This window comes from Lepidochelys kempii, chromosome 7, assembly GCF_965140265.1.
Source record: "Lepidochelys kempii isolate rLepKem1 chromosome 7, rLepKem1.hap2, whole genome shotgun sequence".
Classification (NCBI taxonomy): domain Eukaryota; kingdom Metazoa; phylum Chordata; order Testudines; family Cheloniidae; genus Lepidochelys; species Lepidochelys kempii.
The window spans coordinates 101048196-101066485 of record NC_133262.1 but is presented as its reverse complement, the minus strand read 5'-3'; the positions used below and the strand labels follow the sequence as shown (position 1 = coordinate 101066485).

Genomic DNA, 18290 nt, shown 5'->3' with positions numbered 1-18290 from the left:
GCAATGGAATGAAATTTAATAGTGCAAAGGTCAAGTTCATGCACTTAGGGACTAACAACAAGAATTTTTGCTGTAAGATGAGGACATAACAGTTGGAAGTGACAAAGTAGGAGAAAGACTGATGTACTGGTTGATCATATGAATATGAGCCACCAATGTGATGAGGCCATGAAAAAAGCTACTGCAGTCCTAGGATGCATCAGGCAAGTTATTTCTAGCGAGAGGGAAGTGTTAGCACCACTATACAAATCACTGGTGAGACCTCATCTGGAATATTGTGTGCTATTCTGATATCTCATGTTTAAGAAAGATTAATTCAAACTGAAACAAATACAGAGAAGGGCTACTAGGATGAGCCCTTATGGAAGCAGACTTTAAGAGCTTGGCTTGTTTAGCCTAACCAAAAGGAAGATGAGGGGAGATATGATTGCTCTCTATAAATACATCAGAGGAATAAATACCAGGGAGGGAGAGGAGTTATTTAAATTAAGCGCTAGTATGGACACAAGAACAAATGGATATAAACTGGCCATCAATAAGTTTCGGCTTGAAATTAGACAAAAGTTTCTAACCATCAGAGGAGTGAAACTCTGGAACAGCTTTCCAAGGGGAACAGTGGGGGCAAAATAGCTAACTGGCTTCAAGACTGATCTTGATACGTTTATGGAGGGGATGATAAGACTGTCTATAATGGCATGCAGCCGATCTGCGACTGCTAGCAGCAAATATCTCCAACAGCCGGTGATGGGGCACTGGATGGGGAGGGCTCTGAATTACTACAGAGAATTCTTTCTGAGGCGTCTGGCTGGTGGGTCTTGCCAACATGATCATGACATTATTTGGGGTCAGGAAGGAATTTCCCCCCAAATCAGATTGGCAGAGACCCTGGGGTGTTTGGTTGGGTTTTTTGTTTTTGCCTTCCTCTACAGCATGGAGTCACTTGCAGTTTTAAACTATTGTAAATGGTGGATTCTGAGGGCTAATTTACACTGGCAATGTTAAAGTGCTGCCGCGGCAGCGCTTTAACGTGGCTTCTGTAGTCGCGGCAGAGCGCTGGGAGAGAACTTTCCCAGCGCTCTAAAAAAACCCACCTCCACAAGGGGCGTAGCTACCAGTGCTGGGAGCCCGGCTCCCAGTGCTGGTGCACTGTCTACACTGGCACTTTACAGTGCTGAAACTTGCTGCGCTCAGGGCGGTGTTTTTTCACACCTCTGAGTGAGAAAGTTGCAGCGCTGTAAAGTGCTAGTGTAGACAAACCCTCAGTAATTTGAAGTCTTTAAATCATGATTTGAGGACTTCTGTAACACAGTCAGAGGTGATGAGCCTATTTCGGGAGTGAGTGGGAGAGGTGATGTGCAGGTCAACTAGATGATCATGATGATCCCTTCTGGCCTTAAAGTCTATGAGTCTATAATAGAAAGCATTCCTGCATTCAGAGAAGTACACTTTTCCTCATTTATATTCTAAAAACAGTAAATATACATGAAAAGAAAAGAAGTACTAGTGTCACCTTAGAGACTAACCAATTTATTTGAGCATATGCATCCGATGAAGTGAGCTGTAGCTCACGAAAGCTTATGCTCAAATAAATTGGTTAGTCTCTAAGGTGCCACAAGTACTCCTTTTCTTTTTGCAAATACAGACCAACACGGCTGCTACTCTGAAACCTAAATATACATGGGGTATCTCACCATCAAATTCTTTCAACCCTGAGAACTGCTTCCTATTTCCTAATCATTTTTAGATCCAAAACCATGATATGACTTAAAAAGCAAGCCAAGTCTATATTACTGTAGCTGGGGGTAAATCTTCTGTATCACAAAACCCAATTCTATTCGAAAGCAAGTTTGGCCAAATGCAATTAAAGACATTGGCTCAGTAATGTCCTTCCACAAAAGTTTGAGATTGTTTATCAAAAGTGTTTGCAAGCCTAATTCGATTACATTCAATCATTCTCTTTCATACATTATTTTGTTAATTTTCTCAAAGAACTCTAGTTCTGTATTGCTTAAAAATACAATTGTATAGATTTAGAATGACACAGTCAGGGAGTTTAAAGAGTTTCTTTAAAAAAACAACTTTCTATATTGTTTCTAATACCCTCTAAGAATAAGAAAATAACAGGCCAAAGCTTTTAAGACTCCTTTTACCTTAGACAGTATTGTGTACATAAAAATTACCAAAACAATTTTTCAATGAGAGGGAATGGGACGGTCCAAGCATTTCATGCTAATTATTCTATTAGATCATGTGACACTTTTCAACTTCTATGCGCAAACATGGGGGACTCATCCTGCAATGCGTTCTGCATGGGTGTACGTTCTGGCTGCACAGAACTTATTGCAAGACAGGGGCACCCATCTTCATGAAGTCTAGGTATCCTTTTCCTGTATCTGTACTGGTGAAATAGACTTTCTTAGATATATAGAGGATATCATGTATGCATTATGGTTAATATGTGCAACAATTGATTGAAGATATTTTGAAAAGTATATTGCTTTCATGTAATGATAATTGCTAGGTGGACTCTACGTTCAGAGAAAATACAGTGCCAAAATACAGTATGTGCCATTCATTTGAACAAGCCCTGCATATACAATAATAAAAATATTTAAACTATAATGTGCTTTTCTATTTTGTCAAAACATTGATTTCCCCCCAGCCATGCATTTTGAATGAAGCACAATTAACAAAGCAACAAAAAATATTAACGTGTTTGTCATTGTTTTTAAATCACAGTTTTATGTCAGGGAAAGAGGTCAGAATGATCGCGGTAGAAAATAAAGTTGTCTATAGAACAACGGGTAGAGCAGGGATGACTCCCCCACACTGCATTACCAGTGGATCTTAATTCTAACATGGAGGGACCAACCTTGACAATAGTTCAGTCTTCTGTCTAATCGTCCAAACACTTATGAATGGGCTTATCTTTAAGCATGAGAGTAATCTCATTGAAGAATGTTTACACATGTACAGGATCAGGGCCTAACTCAGACTCTCCTGAACCTTTCTGTTGATACAAATAAGAGTGTCCGCTGCCGTCAAAACATGATGGAAAATTCTGTGATGTGGATACCTGCAATTCCTATTTGGACTCTTGACTTGACTAAGAACCAAACTGGGCCATTAGAAGTGAGCTGAGATCACTTATTTCACAAGGCCACTTAACGTGTTTTGGACCACACAATGGTAATAACATTTCATTTACAAGTGACCTGGGCTATATTAAAACATATCCTATTAAAAATCCAGTCTCATCAGCATGTGTAGCCCGTTATCATGCCTAAATGTATTTGTCCAGTAGTGCCATACAGGAAATTAACACAATTTTCTAAGAATCGGTTGTTCATTAATGGCTGCTGCAGAGGCAAGTAATAGTGATTAATTCTCAATGCACAAAAATATCAGAACATATTAACCACATTTCTCTAATTGGTTACAATCTATTGCAAACAACGAAACGACTTTTCCATTTTTCTTCTCTGTTGTAATGTAGGTATTTTTGTGTTCAACGGCAAATGTTTAATTAAAAAACTGTTCACGTCAAGTACTTTGGATGTGATTTATATATTGTTAAACTATTTACATTAATTGCCATTCAGCCTTGAGATCACTTAAGCCTGTCATTTTAAACCAATTTCTTTGTGGGTAGCAGCTAACAGCAGGAAATAGTTTGGAGATCAGGACATTTTTACCTGATGACTATTTTAGAAGTGATTCTTCAGTCAAAATTAAACTACACTTTCCCTATCTAGAGGGGAAAGACAGCCAAACATACCTATGGCAAACATGCTTCTTTCAGACCTGTTAAGCAGTTTTAAGGTTAAAGGGCTAGAGAGCATACAGCACAGCTAGGCCTGGTGTTCAGAAAGATTGCTCCTCAAAAAGTTAGGAGTACTAGGAGTTCTGCAATGCCCCAGCATAGTAGTAGTCTAGTCAGCAATTACCAAATTTTAAGTCAGCCCTCAAGGCCCATATTATAGTGCTGCCAGCTGGAAATGGGGTGACCAGATAGCAAGTATGAAAAATCAGGACAGGGGGTGGGGAGTAATAGTCACCTATATAAGAAAAAGCCCTAAATATTGGGGCTGTCCCTATAAAACCGGGACATCTGGTCATCCTAATTGGAAAGGAGAAATCCTTTTTGGTCCTTAACCTGGAGTCTTTACTCAGGCAAACTTTTGAAAGTTTTAGACTGCAGAACCAGACCATTTTTGGAATTAATGTAATGCATTTTTATTTACAACGTACTTCTCTTACAAAGAAGAATTTTGTAGAATGCCAAAAGGAGTCATTTAAAATCTCCCTCATTTAAGTGGATGCCTCCCTTGTTTGACAGCCTCCAGCTTTTAACCCCCTGAGAATCTCTCAGCTAAATGTAAAGACCCTTAAAATTAGGCCCAATAAATTTGGGATTAAGCTTCACATACTGAAATATTGTTGTCCTCACAAAAATATTTTTGCATTTAATTAGAAATAAGAGCTTCCACCTTCTTGTAAGATTTAGTAACCCTCCCCTCACTTGCCTTCTCTCTATTGTTTATAAACTTGGCTAACTCTCACCCTACAGCCTGCCTTCCTATGCACAAACCCTAACCCTTCTCCTCACGCCATATTGCCTCTTTTATAAACACTAAGCATCCCACTTTGCAAACTCTCTATTTATAAACTTACCTCCCTATCTTTCCCACTTTACAAAGTCAGAAAAGTATAGCAGCTAGATCTGTCTGGATCCCACCAGTCTTTGACCATCAACCCCAAAAGCTATTAAAATAGAACACAGATCTAGTTTATTTTACCGTATCAAAGAAAATCCAAACCTGGGTATATCTCAGCATATGAGGGCTGCATAAACCTGGATCCAGCTCTTGGGTCCTGCTGGACACTACCAATTTTGGCAGCAAGCAGCCAAATTCCATTGCCTAGAGAAAGAACAAGTGTAATTACTTTTAATCCATGCAAAAAGTCCATGCCCAAATACACATAGGTCACAAGAACTCATACCCATACTCAAGAACTAGACGTAGCATCACAAGAACTCATACCCAGCATCTGAATCCAGACAATTTTTAGCCTTCACCCTGAACCTGTATTTTTGTGGGTCTTTTTATTCTATAAGGATACACTGGAGTCTGGATGTTTGCAGTCAATTTGGGACAGCTGTACTTCTCTCTGAGAGGAAAGATTTCCAACTGGTTAGAGTATGGGCTGAGAACTAGTGGCACCTGGGATTAATTCCCTGCTCCAGCACTCATGCTGCATGACCCTCAGCAAGTCACTTAGACTCTCTGTGGCATCTGTAAAACGGGAATAACAGCATGGTCCCGTTACAGGGCTCTCATGAGGATAAATACATTAAAGATTTGTGAGGCGCTCAGATGTGATGGGGGTGAGAGCGGATAGTACCACACACATATTTGTGATTTAACTGGTAGAATTTTGCAGTTTGGAATACAAATGCTGTCCGGATCCAGCTCCTGTTGCACATCAATCTGCAACAATGTCGGCATTGTTGGCTGCCCTAGGAGCTACTACATTTTTACAGTGTTTAGAACTTGGGAGTACTGGGGCTAAAAAGTGGCAGGATCCAGAAACCACACGTACATTTTTCCAGTGCTAGTAAGCCAGGATGAATCAGGAGCCAGATTTTTTGGTTCAGTAGACACCACACTCATTCTCCCTTTAGTGGTACAATTTGGGGGTCTGGAGCCAAAAAGTGGACAAGAGCCAGCTGGATCTGGGTACCAGATCTAGTCCTCCCCTCCCCGGCTTCATGCACTAAGGTGGTCTGGGTTTTATTTCGATGCAGCAGGAGCAGCAATGCTTGTTCTTTGTGTTGATGGTACAGACTGAAGCTAAAAAAAAAAAAAAAAAAAAAGAAGCGGGATCTATGCGGTTTTCACCTTTTTCCTGCAAATTTCGCAGGAAACCTCCCACCCTAGCCAGGCCCTTCACTAACCCTCCCGGTGGCCTGCTTTCCCCTTTCATACAACTGCCTCTGCCTCTCTCTCCCGCTCCCCCCAGCCACAGGTTACTGCAGCGCCTCCGAGGCTCCCGCGGCCGCTCCATTTCAATGCCCGCTGGGCGGGCTCGCAGGTGCGCCGGGGTGCAGCCCGGCTCCGGGCGCGAGAGGATTTGGGCACGTGACGCTGAAGCTAACTCGTGCAAATTGCGTATGAGGAAATTAAGCGCGTTTCCGGCGGCAGCAGCCGCTGCTCCAACTTGTGTGCGCGGGCTGCTGCGCTTGTTCTTGTGGTGAAGTCTTAGGGGTTTTTTTGGTTGTTGGTTTTTTTTTTTCCCTCTCTCTTGTAATCCGTTCTGCAGAGCGGTGAGTGCTGGGGCATTTTCTTACGGCCCCTCTAAAGCCAGCGATGGCGGTGCAAAGCGGGTGAGAGGGGCAAAGTAGAGTCTGGGCTGGTGTTTTCAGTCCCCGCTCCCCTTCTTCCCCCGCTGCAGGTCAGGGGGTTGGTGTGGAAGCTCCGGAGGCTTTATTCGCTTGCAAATGCAAACGCCGCCCCTGGCTCCTCCCTTTTGCTGCGGCTCTGCTTAGGAATGGGGCTTGTGCTGGCACATGCGGAATAACTGGGCCTGCTGGTTTAGGGTTGTTCGTACAAGGGAAAGAGGGAGCTGGGCAGCATGTTTATTTGTTAGAAAGTCATTGAAATCCCCTAGTGTAGTTAAAAAACCAGAAGTGGGGGAGGGAGAGCAGGTTTAAAAGTCTCCTCTTCAGACTTTGTTTGCTGTGCCTGCAGTTCTCCTTTGAACAGCCTGGGAAAGTGCTTGAAGAGTTTGGTTTCTTCCCCTTGCCTCCCTTTGTTTGGTTGTTTGGGTGTTTTTAAAGCTATGCTAAGGTCTTGTAACATGCTGTGCATTTCTCTAGTGTAGGGTGGTATGCAGCTGGGACATTCTGAATAGGAAATTTTCAAGCGAATGAGATGAAACTTAAAGCGTGCTCTTTCTCCGAAAGTGACTCTTTGAAAAAGGCATCGTGGGGGTCCACACACAGTGCGTCTCAGTGATTTCCAGATCCCATTTGTTTATTTTACAAATAAAAAGAGAGCCTTTCTTGGCTGTCAGGCCTGCAAATTCAAGATCACAGTAGTAAAGATTCAGTTGGCCAAATGCTAATCTCTTTTACACCTATAGAATCCCACCAATCTCAAATTATGTTGTTGGCTGCACCTTTGCAACCTACTGCGTCTAGGCGAAGTTCTTAAAGGCATAATTTGAAGACAAAATGGGTTGGTGTGGATGGCACTAAAAGCAGAACTTAGTTATCAATTCTGTGGCTATGTAAGGCTGGAAAAAATAAAGTTAGGCTTTCCCAGAACAGTGTTGATCCTTCAGGGCCAACTAGTAAAAAGTGGTTTTAAAAATCTGCATTCTCATCACTGAATAATGAGATATAACTAATGCACCCAGAAAGCAGACTTGGTGAGTAAGAAGGTGCCATTTTTTGTGAACCCTTTTCAAAATAAAACCTCACTTTAAATATCTCACTGAAATTTACACTGTACAATCCTATAGTACATGAAAGAGACAACTGGAAAAAAATTCCTAGTAATGGGGTTCTTGGTTTTATGAGCACTGTGGAGTTGGGTCCAGATTCAGAGTATTTCCTACAGTAGAAGCCTGCAAGCACTCATAAACTAGCGGTATCAGTAGGCCTCTGCATCTGGAATCTGCAGGTTGGAACAGAGTAATCCTAAATATTTCAGTTTTCCTCCTCATTCTTGTTTTATTGCAGGTCACCCTGTCCTCCCTTCCCTCAGGCTACAGTGAATTGGGAGATCTGGTTGCCTCCTAGTATTTTCATCATCTTGGATCTGAGATAAAATGGAAATACCAGATCTCTTGCTATGTCAAGCAAATAGGTGACTCCTTAAGGCCTGTCTTACAACAACAAAATTAAATCCTTCAAATGCCCCGTATCCACTTCTGTCATACAAAATCTCCCTGTGGTGGAAAAAAGTGAAGCAAACCAGTAATATTGTAGCCAGCATGAACTATGTTCCAGAACTCCTCATCTGCTCAATCTGGGCTGAGATAATTGTTTGCTGTGTAGAAAATATTTGGTAATATGGTGCCAAATCGGTCACTCCTCTTTTTAATGTAAGGAGAAGGCAAAATAAAGGTTAATAAGGAGTATTGGTTTATTGCTATATTTGTAATACAAACTGTAAAAATATAGACAGTAAATATAAAAATCCTCTTTGCTACTTCATCATTCCCAAGCAAGTCATAGTGTAGTTATTGTTAATTTCTGCATCTTTTTCATTTTTTAATTCTTTTTTTTTTTCATTTTGGTCTCTGCTTTTACCTTATTAAATGATAGAATGTCACACTTCTATAGTATTTCAAATTTTCAAAGCACCTTATAAGTATTAATTCTCTCTCTGTATCATGGGTGACTATCTTCTTTTTCAAGCAGTGAAATAAAGATACAGTGTGAATAAGTGACTTGCTCAAGGTCACTTAGTGGCAGAGCTGATTAATTCTTGAGTCCAAATTGTCCCTATGCGGGGAGTGTGAGGGAAACATATGCCAGATTAGAAATTCCATGGGATTTCTTGTGGAATATTCTGTTTGGGGCGGGGGCTAGGGTTAACCATTTCGTGGAAATGTGAAAGTTTTCGACTGAGAACCCTTTGAATGTTGGCAGTCCATTGGAGACCAAGGTAACTATATAGAAATGGTATGCTGCTGAACTGTGTATATGGCCTTTAGTCTTCCCTTGATTGCACAGCAAATGTAGCTTCAATGGACCCATAGTATGGAATCTACTATTGGTGCCTGCCCACAGAAAAATTCCTCCCTACCTGTTGAGGTAGGTTTGTCAACCGAGTCAGAAGTAATTGTCATGCGGAATTCCCAAGGAGATTTAATGAGCTTATGCCCTTCTCCTACCAACCCAGTCCTTATCTGGTCCATTCAGGAAGAAAACAGGATGAAATGTGTGTGGTATAATTAAGTCACACCTTTTAAAACTTCCTACATCTGGGTATAACGGACAGTAAGTTGTACATTCTTGTCGTCATTCTTTCCTTAATCATTATCACCTATTCCCTCTTTTCAACCTAGTCCTGGCCAATTGCGGGGATGCTGCTGCCCTCCCCTTGTTACGGGGCAGGGGTTAAAAAAAAGGAGGCTTTCTCTCCCTGGTGTACAGATATTAAGAGCCAATTCCCCAGCTTTGTTAGGGGATGCCTTCCCTTAAATCCACTTCCAAGCTGGTTTAGCAGGGAATCAAACCTTTATGGAATGATACCTGCACTGCTCAGTTACTACCTCCTAAGTTGTGACATCTTGACCTAACCTCCTGACCTACCCTAATGAGTCCCTGAACTGCCATGGGGAAAGCAAAAAAAATCCAACCAATAAAAAATCCAAAACCAAAACCCACCCATCCTGCATCGGCCAATCTGGTAGCGAAGGAAAAGTTTCTTCTCAGTGTCAAAAGAAAAAAGGCAACTAGTGCAATACTCACAGCAGATCGTAAAAGACACAGTCCTTATTCTGATCCTGTGGATGTGTGGAGGGGTGTTGTTTGTCTGTGATGAGACAGAGTTCTGTCTGGAGGACACAAGATATAAATACCTCTTGCCGTCTCCACTTATGCACCTGGTGGTTCTGTGTCCCCACCTGAACTGGGCACTTCGGTTCTCCCTTACCTCAGATACAGTCTATTTTCCCTCCCCTCATAATCCAGGGGCAATGGGTCCATTAAAAGACTATTAAAAATGGTCCCTATTCTTTCAGCTGTCCCACTGTGCTCAGTTGTGGTGAGCATGTTCTCCTTGTGCATGAATCCCTAACTCTGGCAGCGCTTCTACAGGATTTTTGGAGAGAAGGGTGGAAGAAGTTCACAGAGGTGACATGCGCTTTACATCCACTCCTGCCCAACAGACTGAGATCTGCAGGGTTTTTATTAACTCCACCACAGAAGTGGATGGGGCGCTTTGGTTCCCTGCCCAGTGTTCGCACCTTTAGAATATCTTGTCTCAAACCATAATTACTAGTTTAGTAGTTGATTTTTCTCTTCCAGAAAATGTAGAGGGCTTTTTATTCTTTGTGTACAATTCTTAAATTTGGCTAGCTGGAGCAGTGCCTTCTCAGTGTTTTCCTTTGAAAGCCTGTTTAAGTGCCATCACGTCTATCAAGTTGAAATAGTCTTAGATCTGGAAAACAAAAATGATTTCCTTAATACCATAGGAGATTTCTCCTACTTACCTAGAAATACAGTATACTCATTCTAAAAGTTCTGAAGTTGCTTATGTATTTTGGTTTTTTTCAACAGAGTTTTGTGAGTGCTTTTTATATCCATACAATATAGGTTTATCAACATTTAGTAAAAATAAAACAGTATAGTTTTGCTCATAGACTTGGTTAGATTTATAAGTAGGAATACCCTAAACACTAAAACTTTCCTACAATCTTGCTTGTATTTGGTAGGATAGAAGCAACTTTTACTCAAAGATTTTGACATCAATGTAGCCAAATATGTGTATTTAGGAGCTTGTAAGGATGGGTTTGGCAGCTTCTATCTGCAGTCTCATCCATGACAAGTTAATTACACCATTTATTCAGCAACTACACAGAAGATCCATAGGAAACTATAGTAGTTGTACTGTAACTTGTGTTACCGTGACTTCTTTATCTCCTGATAACTCTGTAATTAACTTGTCACCACTGTTTAATGCTTAACATATGTAGAGAATCAATTCATGGCATTACTAAAGAGCGAGTAGCCTGAAGGAGAAGCTTCTGCCCTTTGAAAAGGCTATTGGGGTTTATTTAAAAGGCAAAATCAGGGAGTTGGGCAGTTCATTTTGGGAAAACTGTATAATGTGGAAAAACTGTTCCAAAGCGAACTGGGATTTAGTAATGTTTTTTAAGGTGTAGGTTTAGGTGACAGGATAAATTAACTTCAGTTGCAAAGAGAAGCCTAATAGTCTGGAAAGGTATATACAACCAAAAGAAGAATAGGTTTAGGAAATAGATGGTAGTTTTTGTTAATGTTGGCCCTTACTTAAGTGCACAGTTAAGTATGTGGTAGAGCTAAAACAGCTGTAATCCTTAAAAGTTAAACCAGTCTGTGACAACCACTACACCCAGTCATGCTCTAGCTAAGCAATATATAATTTCCTTCTTACACTACCCCAGAGGCTACTGATATAAAAGGTGACACCCTTGCCCACATGGTGAATGTTGAAACTCTGTGTGAACAGTGATGGTTATTCTCAATTAGATTAGTGGCATAGGAGCTGAATCATGGCACCAAGGGAGCAAAAATACAGTGTTTCTGCACCGGCCTTAAAAATAGTGAGCCAGTCTGCCTGGGATGCGACTGTTTTAAAAACAAGTTTCCGTTTTCTGCATAATTCTTTTCATTATTTTAAGTTGTTAAATATGCAGGTTTTGGAAAAAATGTTTAGAACAATGAGCTAAATCCTAGATGTATTCAGTCTAATACTTTAAAAGATTTCCTGTGTTAGAATAATTTTCTGTTTGTAACACTAGTGTAGTCAGCAAAGTATCCAACATAGCCTGTATTGCCCATTCCCAGAAGTCGAAGGGTGAAACTGAATGCACATTCTACCAATAGCATAAGTCGTAAAAGCAAGCACTTGTTAAATCTATTTGTTTTTATTATAGACATCGATCTGCCAGTCGCAATAATGCATTTATGGACATTTTTCTGCAAGCACAGCGCTGGTGGCAGTTTTTACTGACAAATTGAGTCATATGGACAGTAGTTCAAAATACGCTTACTTTATTGACAGATTGTGCAATTCTCTAGTTCACTGAGTGTTCATGAGATATCTGGGTTGGTGAAGAGAATGTAACTAATGGGAAAATGTAGGACAACAGTTCTAATTTTTGAATGTTGAAATCTGTAAAGAAGTGACAGGACACAGCTACATTTCCTAGTTACTCTTGCAAACTTTTTAACTCTCTCTAGAAATTTTTCATTGAAGTCACATCAAGGAAAGAAACCTGACCTGTCCTGGCATCAAACTCTCTTTCCTACTGATGCATCAGATTGCTAATGGAGAGAGTTCAGCCTCATACAACACCAGTACACCATCCAAAAGGAAGCTGGCACAGCAGTACAGAAAGATATGTTGGCTTTGTGCAAAGTCTAGTAAAACAAACTTACACCCACAAGCATGAACACCAAAAATGCTGCCTTAATCTTTTAATTTTACAGCAGAGAATTAAATTGATAACCAGGTATATTGCCCCCAAATAGGCCATGGTTTAGCAGGTGTTGAGTCATACATACATGCAAGTACAGGAAACTGAGTTATATCTTACAAAGATATCATTAACATGCATTGACATATTTTTCCAAAATATTGTTCTTCCAATAGTTTCTTGCAAAAAATATTACTTGTGTGATGATCTGCTCCAAGTGGCCAAAAAGTACACTCTAAAAAGGAACTCAAATGTGACTATAACTAGAAAGTATAGATTTTTAAGGTTTTGGATAATCATGGATGGTAAGGAATTGGGGAGGGAGGAGGAGTTTTAAAAAACAAAAATGCACCGTCATTTTGGTACTAATCCATGATCCTTCTCAGGTCAACTTTTACTGCTTATTAACTGTTTCATACCAGAAAGCAGCACGAGAACTGACAGTGGTGTATTTTAATGGCTAACAGGAGCATATGCCAAATATTTGGGCTTTAATACCCCAGCAGCCATAGTTGGTTTAACCTTTTAGGATGCAATTTTCCGTAGCTGTTGTCTGCTCAAATCTGGGATTTTTTAGTATTGTACAGTTCAAGCATGATGACTGAATATGTTTGAGTTATGGAAAAGATGAGAAAACGTGTGTGTGGGGGTGGCTTACTGAGTGCTAGTGCTTTTTCCTTAGTCTGAAAGAGCTTGGCTTGTTTAGCCTAACCAAAAGAAGGCTGAGGAGAGAAATGATTGGTCTTTATAAATACATCAGAGAGATAAATACCACAGAGGGAGAGGAGTTATTTAAGTTAAGCACCAGTGTGGATACAAGAATAAAAGGATGTCAACTGGCCATCAATAAGTTTAGGCTTGAAATTAGGCAAAGGTTCTAACAATCAGGGTGAAGTACTGGAAGAACAATGGGGACAAAAAAACCCAACTGCCTTCAAGACTGATCTTGATAAGTTTATGGAGGGGATGGTATGATGAGACTGCCTACAATGGCATGTAGCCGATCTGCAAGTGCTAGCAGCAAATATCTCCAACTGCCAGTGATATGACACTAGATGTGGAGGGCTCTGAGTTACTACAGAGAATTCTTTCCTGGGTGTCTGGCTGGTGGGTCTTGCCCACATGGTCAGGGTCTAACTGATATTTGGGGTTGGGAAGGAATTTTCCCCCAAATCAGATTAGCAGAGACCCTGGGGCTTTTTCACCTTCCTCTGCAGCATGGAGTACAGGTCACTTGTAGTGTAAATAGTAGATTCGCTGTAACTGGAAGTCTTTCAGTCATGATTCAAGGACTTCAGTAACTCAGCTAGAAGTTAGGGGTATATTGCAGGAGTGGGTGGGTGAGGTTCTATGGCCTGCAATATGCAGGAGGTCAGACTAGATGATCATTATGGTCCTTTCTCGCCTTGAAGTCTGAGTCTATTAAAAAATTGGTTTTAATTTCACAATTAACTGCAACTTAGAGACTAAAGAACATTTTTTTAGATTTAAGTGTGCACACACATTCTGTATAACAAAGTGCAGACTTGTTGGTTTGAAGACCCTGCAAGTCCTATTTGTGAAGGCAAGTATTATTTGTGAAGCTAAGTCCATGTAACCTGGAAGCCAGAAATGTATATTCGCCCCAGTGAACAGTTCTGTTTTTTCCACTTAAAAAGAAAACAAAAACAAACAAAAGCTCTCAAGGAAACTAAAGTTTTCAAGAGTTTCAGGGATTTAGGCACCCAAATCCCATTGAAAAATCAGTGGGATTTGGGTGCTTATCTCTCTTGCGTCCCTTTGAAAGAACAAGCTTAAATGCACAACAAAAATCTTAAATTAATGCAATATTCAAGCTGTACAGTATCACAAAGTCAGAGAATGTGAAAATTCAGTTCCAAGAACATTTAGCATTGACATGGGTATATCCTACATACATGCATACACTTAGCAATTGCCTGGGCATGCACTGACCTCTAAGCCTAGGTGGAGATCATGTGATGTCATTAGAATTTTGTATTGCTATAGGAGTCTATTCACATGTATCTGACTGCAGGATTGGGGTCATGGTATGTTCTAGCTTTTACTCCTACTTTCTGTTTCAATGTATAGTTTAATCATAGAAACGTAGGGCTGGAAGGAACATTGAGAAGGGTCCTGTACTGAGGCAGGACCAAGTAAATCTAGGCCCTCCCAGTTAGGTGTTTGTCCAACTAGTCCTTAAGAGCCTCTAATAATGGGGATTCCACAACTACCCTTGGAAGCCTGTTCCAGAACTTAAATAATCTGAATTCAGCTGAATTTTTGGTTAAGACAGCTCATTGGTTTAATGGTTTTGATTTTTCTCACTTTCTGGCTGAAATACTGGAAGCTAAATTGCAGTATTCAAAAGCCAGTTTTTAGTGCATTAAGGTCAGATCACATAAAGGAATTAAAGATTTTTATTAAAATAGCATGCATTAGCAAGATATAGCCCAGTTTGACTGAGGAATTAATAACTAAGTTTTGTTTTAGTGGCTTCTAAATCATGCTAACTACACACTGCCTGTGCAAACCCTGTTCCCTTCAGCCAGTTCTTGTTAGTAAATAACATCTACTAATGCTGCCTTGTAAATGATGGTGCAGAGTAATCAATTGCCATTATAATTATATTTAAATTGTGCCCTAGATCAATCAGTAAAATGCAAGCAATGAAATAATTTATTTTCAGTAGTTAGCACATTGAAATGCAATGTACCTTTTCACTTGTTATTAGTGGTGTTATGTAGAGCCCTGCACGGGACTCTCTCTTTTTTTTTTTTTTTTTTTTTTTTTAATCCTGCTCCGCAGTACCCACTCCCATCTTGTTTCTTGCATTTTTTTTTATCCTGCTCCCACCCACAAAAACCTTAAGATCCTGCAAGAGAGAGTCCCCCATGCTACTAAAAACAAAACCAAAAAAGGGTTACTGTCATATATATGGAATTATTATATATATCTATGACATATGTCATAGATATATATATATAAATGGAATTCAGACACATTTTTACCACTAAAAGAATAGAACAAGTCTTGCTTAAGCTACGTAAAAGAATACTTTAACTCCTGTTGTAATAGACATCAAATCTTTCTTAAATCTTTCTCAAATCGCTTAAGTTTAGGTATTAAAACCTTTATTTAAAAAAACTTGCTTTACATTGCTGAAATTCTGTTTATGATAAACTGACGAGAGATTTTGTGTTTTCCTACTAAATATTCCAGTCTTTTTTCTCTTTTTCTTTTGCCTGCCCGATTCAACCCGCAAGAAAGTACATTTTACTTGCTCCCTCTATTATAGCAATGGATCCTACAGAATCCCAGTCCCGCTGCAGGGCTGTAGTGTTATGTACTGTTTCCTTGCTATTGAATGAGCTCCTTTGCACTGGCCATTTATAAGAATGACACTTGGTGATGTGTCTGTGTGTGTGTGTGTATTCTGTAGCCATCATCTTGAATGCAAAATCTGGACCTACATGGTTGCACACAACAGGCTAAATCCTGCTTGCTTTATTCACATGAGTGGGATTACATATGTGAGTAAAGCGAATTGGATTTGCCTGGTATAGATAAAAATGTTTATTTTTTAATTTTAAAGTACACTGAATTTATTTGCAAAAAGAAAAGGAGTACTTGTGGCACCTTAGAGACTAACAAATTTATTTATTATTATTAAAAAACTTTAATTACTTTAAATTTCTTTTTAAACTTGACTGAATTTACATGGTAGAATGTACAGCATCTAATACTGTAAATGAGCTACACAAATTGTATGAACTTTTGTTAGTTTGCCATCAGTGAGCTGGAGATATGATCTTTGGATCACTTCCCCATTCCACTCATGATAGTTTGCACAATCTTTCTGTTAAAAAAAAAAAAATGCTTTCGCATTGAAATAACTTGAGAACCTCTAACTTGGATCACGCTAGCTTCAGAAGAGCTGTTATAGTACTCTGATCATCTTCGTACAGTGTGTGAACTAGACAATCGTTGTGAATTTTCTTTCAGACAGGTCCACAGACTCTGATACTTCAGGCATTCTGGTCACGTTGATTCAAGAGCAACAACAACAAAAAATACTGTGGACCAGTTTGATTAACATTACATGTTATAATTGCAGGAAGAAAAGAGGCTTATGTTGAGTTTTGTGTCTTGGAGTGGAAGTGTCAACATTTCCATTTTAGCTCTGGAAGATTAGGTAACTGGTGGACTCTTCAGTGGGAGCAGATGGGCTTGCATTCAGAGTTAAGAAACTTGTATCTTCTTCCAAAAACACTTTCCACTGTCAGAATTTGTGGATCTTCTTCACTAAAGAAAAGTGTTACCACTTCGGGCCTGATGTTTTCAGAAGGGCTGAGCATCCACAACCCCAGTTGAAGGTGGCAGGGAGGGGAGCCCAGTACCTCCAAAATGAAAGCTCAAACTACTTGGTGAAACAACAACTTAAACTATTTACGTTGTGATGTTGTAATTGAAATATGCTTTTGAGTAGAACAGTTGCATAAACATTTCATCCTGGAACCAACAGGGCTAAGTTATCGACCTCTGAAAATAAGGCTTTATAATAGAAACTCAGTCTTAAATAGAATAGCAAGAAGATCGCTGTTATAATTAGTGCAAATAAAACTGAGTCCCATGTTAGTGAATGCACTTTGTTTTATGTTGTGCTATTAATATTTAAAATGTGGATTTGAATTCTTTTCAGCTATCTTTTTTTTTAGTGCAGCTATGCTTGTTGATAATTCCAGGGTGAGAGTCTCTAAGAATATGATTAACCCTGCAGGTCATCTTATAATGTAATTATTAATGATTGATTCTGTTTATCCTTGAAATCAATATAGGAAGCAAAATGGTTTGGCATATATTTGGGGTTGATTTCTTACATTCGGTAAACATGATCCTGTGACAAGACTAGTATTGGTTTATTACTTAGAACATGTTTGATGAATCTGATGTGTGTGATTAGTTTTATATAATTATTGTGATATGTGGTGTTTCTTACATGACTTTTATGTTAATATGGCCAATAGTGTTAACATCTCCTGCCACTAATAGTTAGGGTGGGGATGTGTAGTAATTGATCTTCCTGGGAGTGCTGTAATGTAAAAACAATTCAGGCTGTTTGAAGTATATTTTACAAGTGTGCATTGGGCCTTTGGGATGTTATATTGAAAAACCCAATTGTACAGTTACCATGGGAACCCAATTAGAATAGATTGCTTGAATTTTTTTCAGTCTTTCATCTTGACCAAAAATCTAATGTACTTTAAATGTTTTCATATGGAATTTATTCATATACTGACTTGATATAATAGTTTTTTATTCCAGTACCAAAATCAGACAGTATTAAATTCTCTGGATCCTTGAGACTTGCTTTTTCTTTTTAAGGAAAATGTATTACTAGCATCTATATATGAGTAGATGAACTGAAAAAAATACCTTTTTATTATTCTAATAGTGCTTATCACAATACTTCTATTAAAATGATTTACAGACTTTGGCTTATTAAAAGTAAACAAAAAAATTTCTTAAAATCTATTATTCGTACCCCGGATGATCAATGGAAGATGAGGCAGATTGTAACTGGCCCCTGAGGAAGGGAGGCTTTGCAAGAACTCTTTCCTTATGCACCCAAAGCAGCTACCAGGCACAGTTACAGGCTATATCCTCTTTGAGCACAGTGCGAGCTTTCCCCTAGCGCTTTCTTCTGGAAACTGAGGAAGTGGGCCCTTCTAGCCCTCACTGGCCAGCAGAGCTGGTTAGGTGCAAAGAAAGAAGCACGCTGCTTTTTGTTCTAAGGCTGTGGCCACACTATCGGTGCTACAGCAGCACCATACTACAGAAACTTCCTGCAGTGATGGAAGGTTTTTTTTCTTTGCTGTAGGAACTCCACCTCCCCAAGCAGTGGTAACTATGTTGATTGAAGCATTCTTCCATCAACATAGCTGCGTTTACACCAGGGGTTAGATCAGGGTAGCTATAGTGTTTAGAGATGTGACTTTTTCAGCCTAATTTATAAGTGTAGACCGGGCCTAAGAAATTGTGCATTCTTGTCATCATACATGACCCGGCATCCGTGGTGGGGTGTACCTATC

The 18290-nt window shown here is 39.6% G+C and overlaps 1 protein-coding gene across 5 annotated transcripts in view; it reads left to right on the top strand.

Annotated features, from left to right (window-relative positions):
- The first annotated feature begins 6094 nt into the window (after positions 1-6094).
- The window catches only part of MGMT (O-6-methylguanine-DNA methyltransferase), a 369913-nt gene continuing 357717 nt past the window's right edge, over positions 6095-18290 (top strand). Inside the window, exon 1 of one of the 5 annotated variants that reach the window (XM_073354042.1) lies at positions 6095-6328. Coding sequence is in view for 1 of the 5 variants with exons in the window: in XM_073354046.1 (XP_073210147.1) it covers positions 6372-6388 (17 nt within the window). In the remaining 4 variants the exon portion in view is untranslated. Of the gene's footprint in view, positions 6389-18290 lie in introns of all 5 variants that reach the window. The other 4 variants (XM_073354046.1, XM_073354044.1, XM_073354043.1 and 1 more) reach the window with 4 other exon arrangements.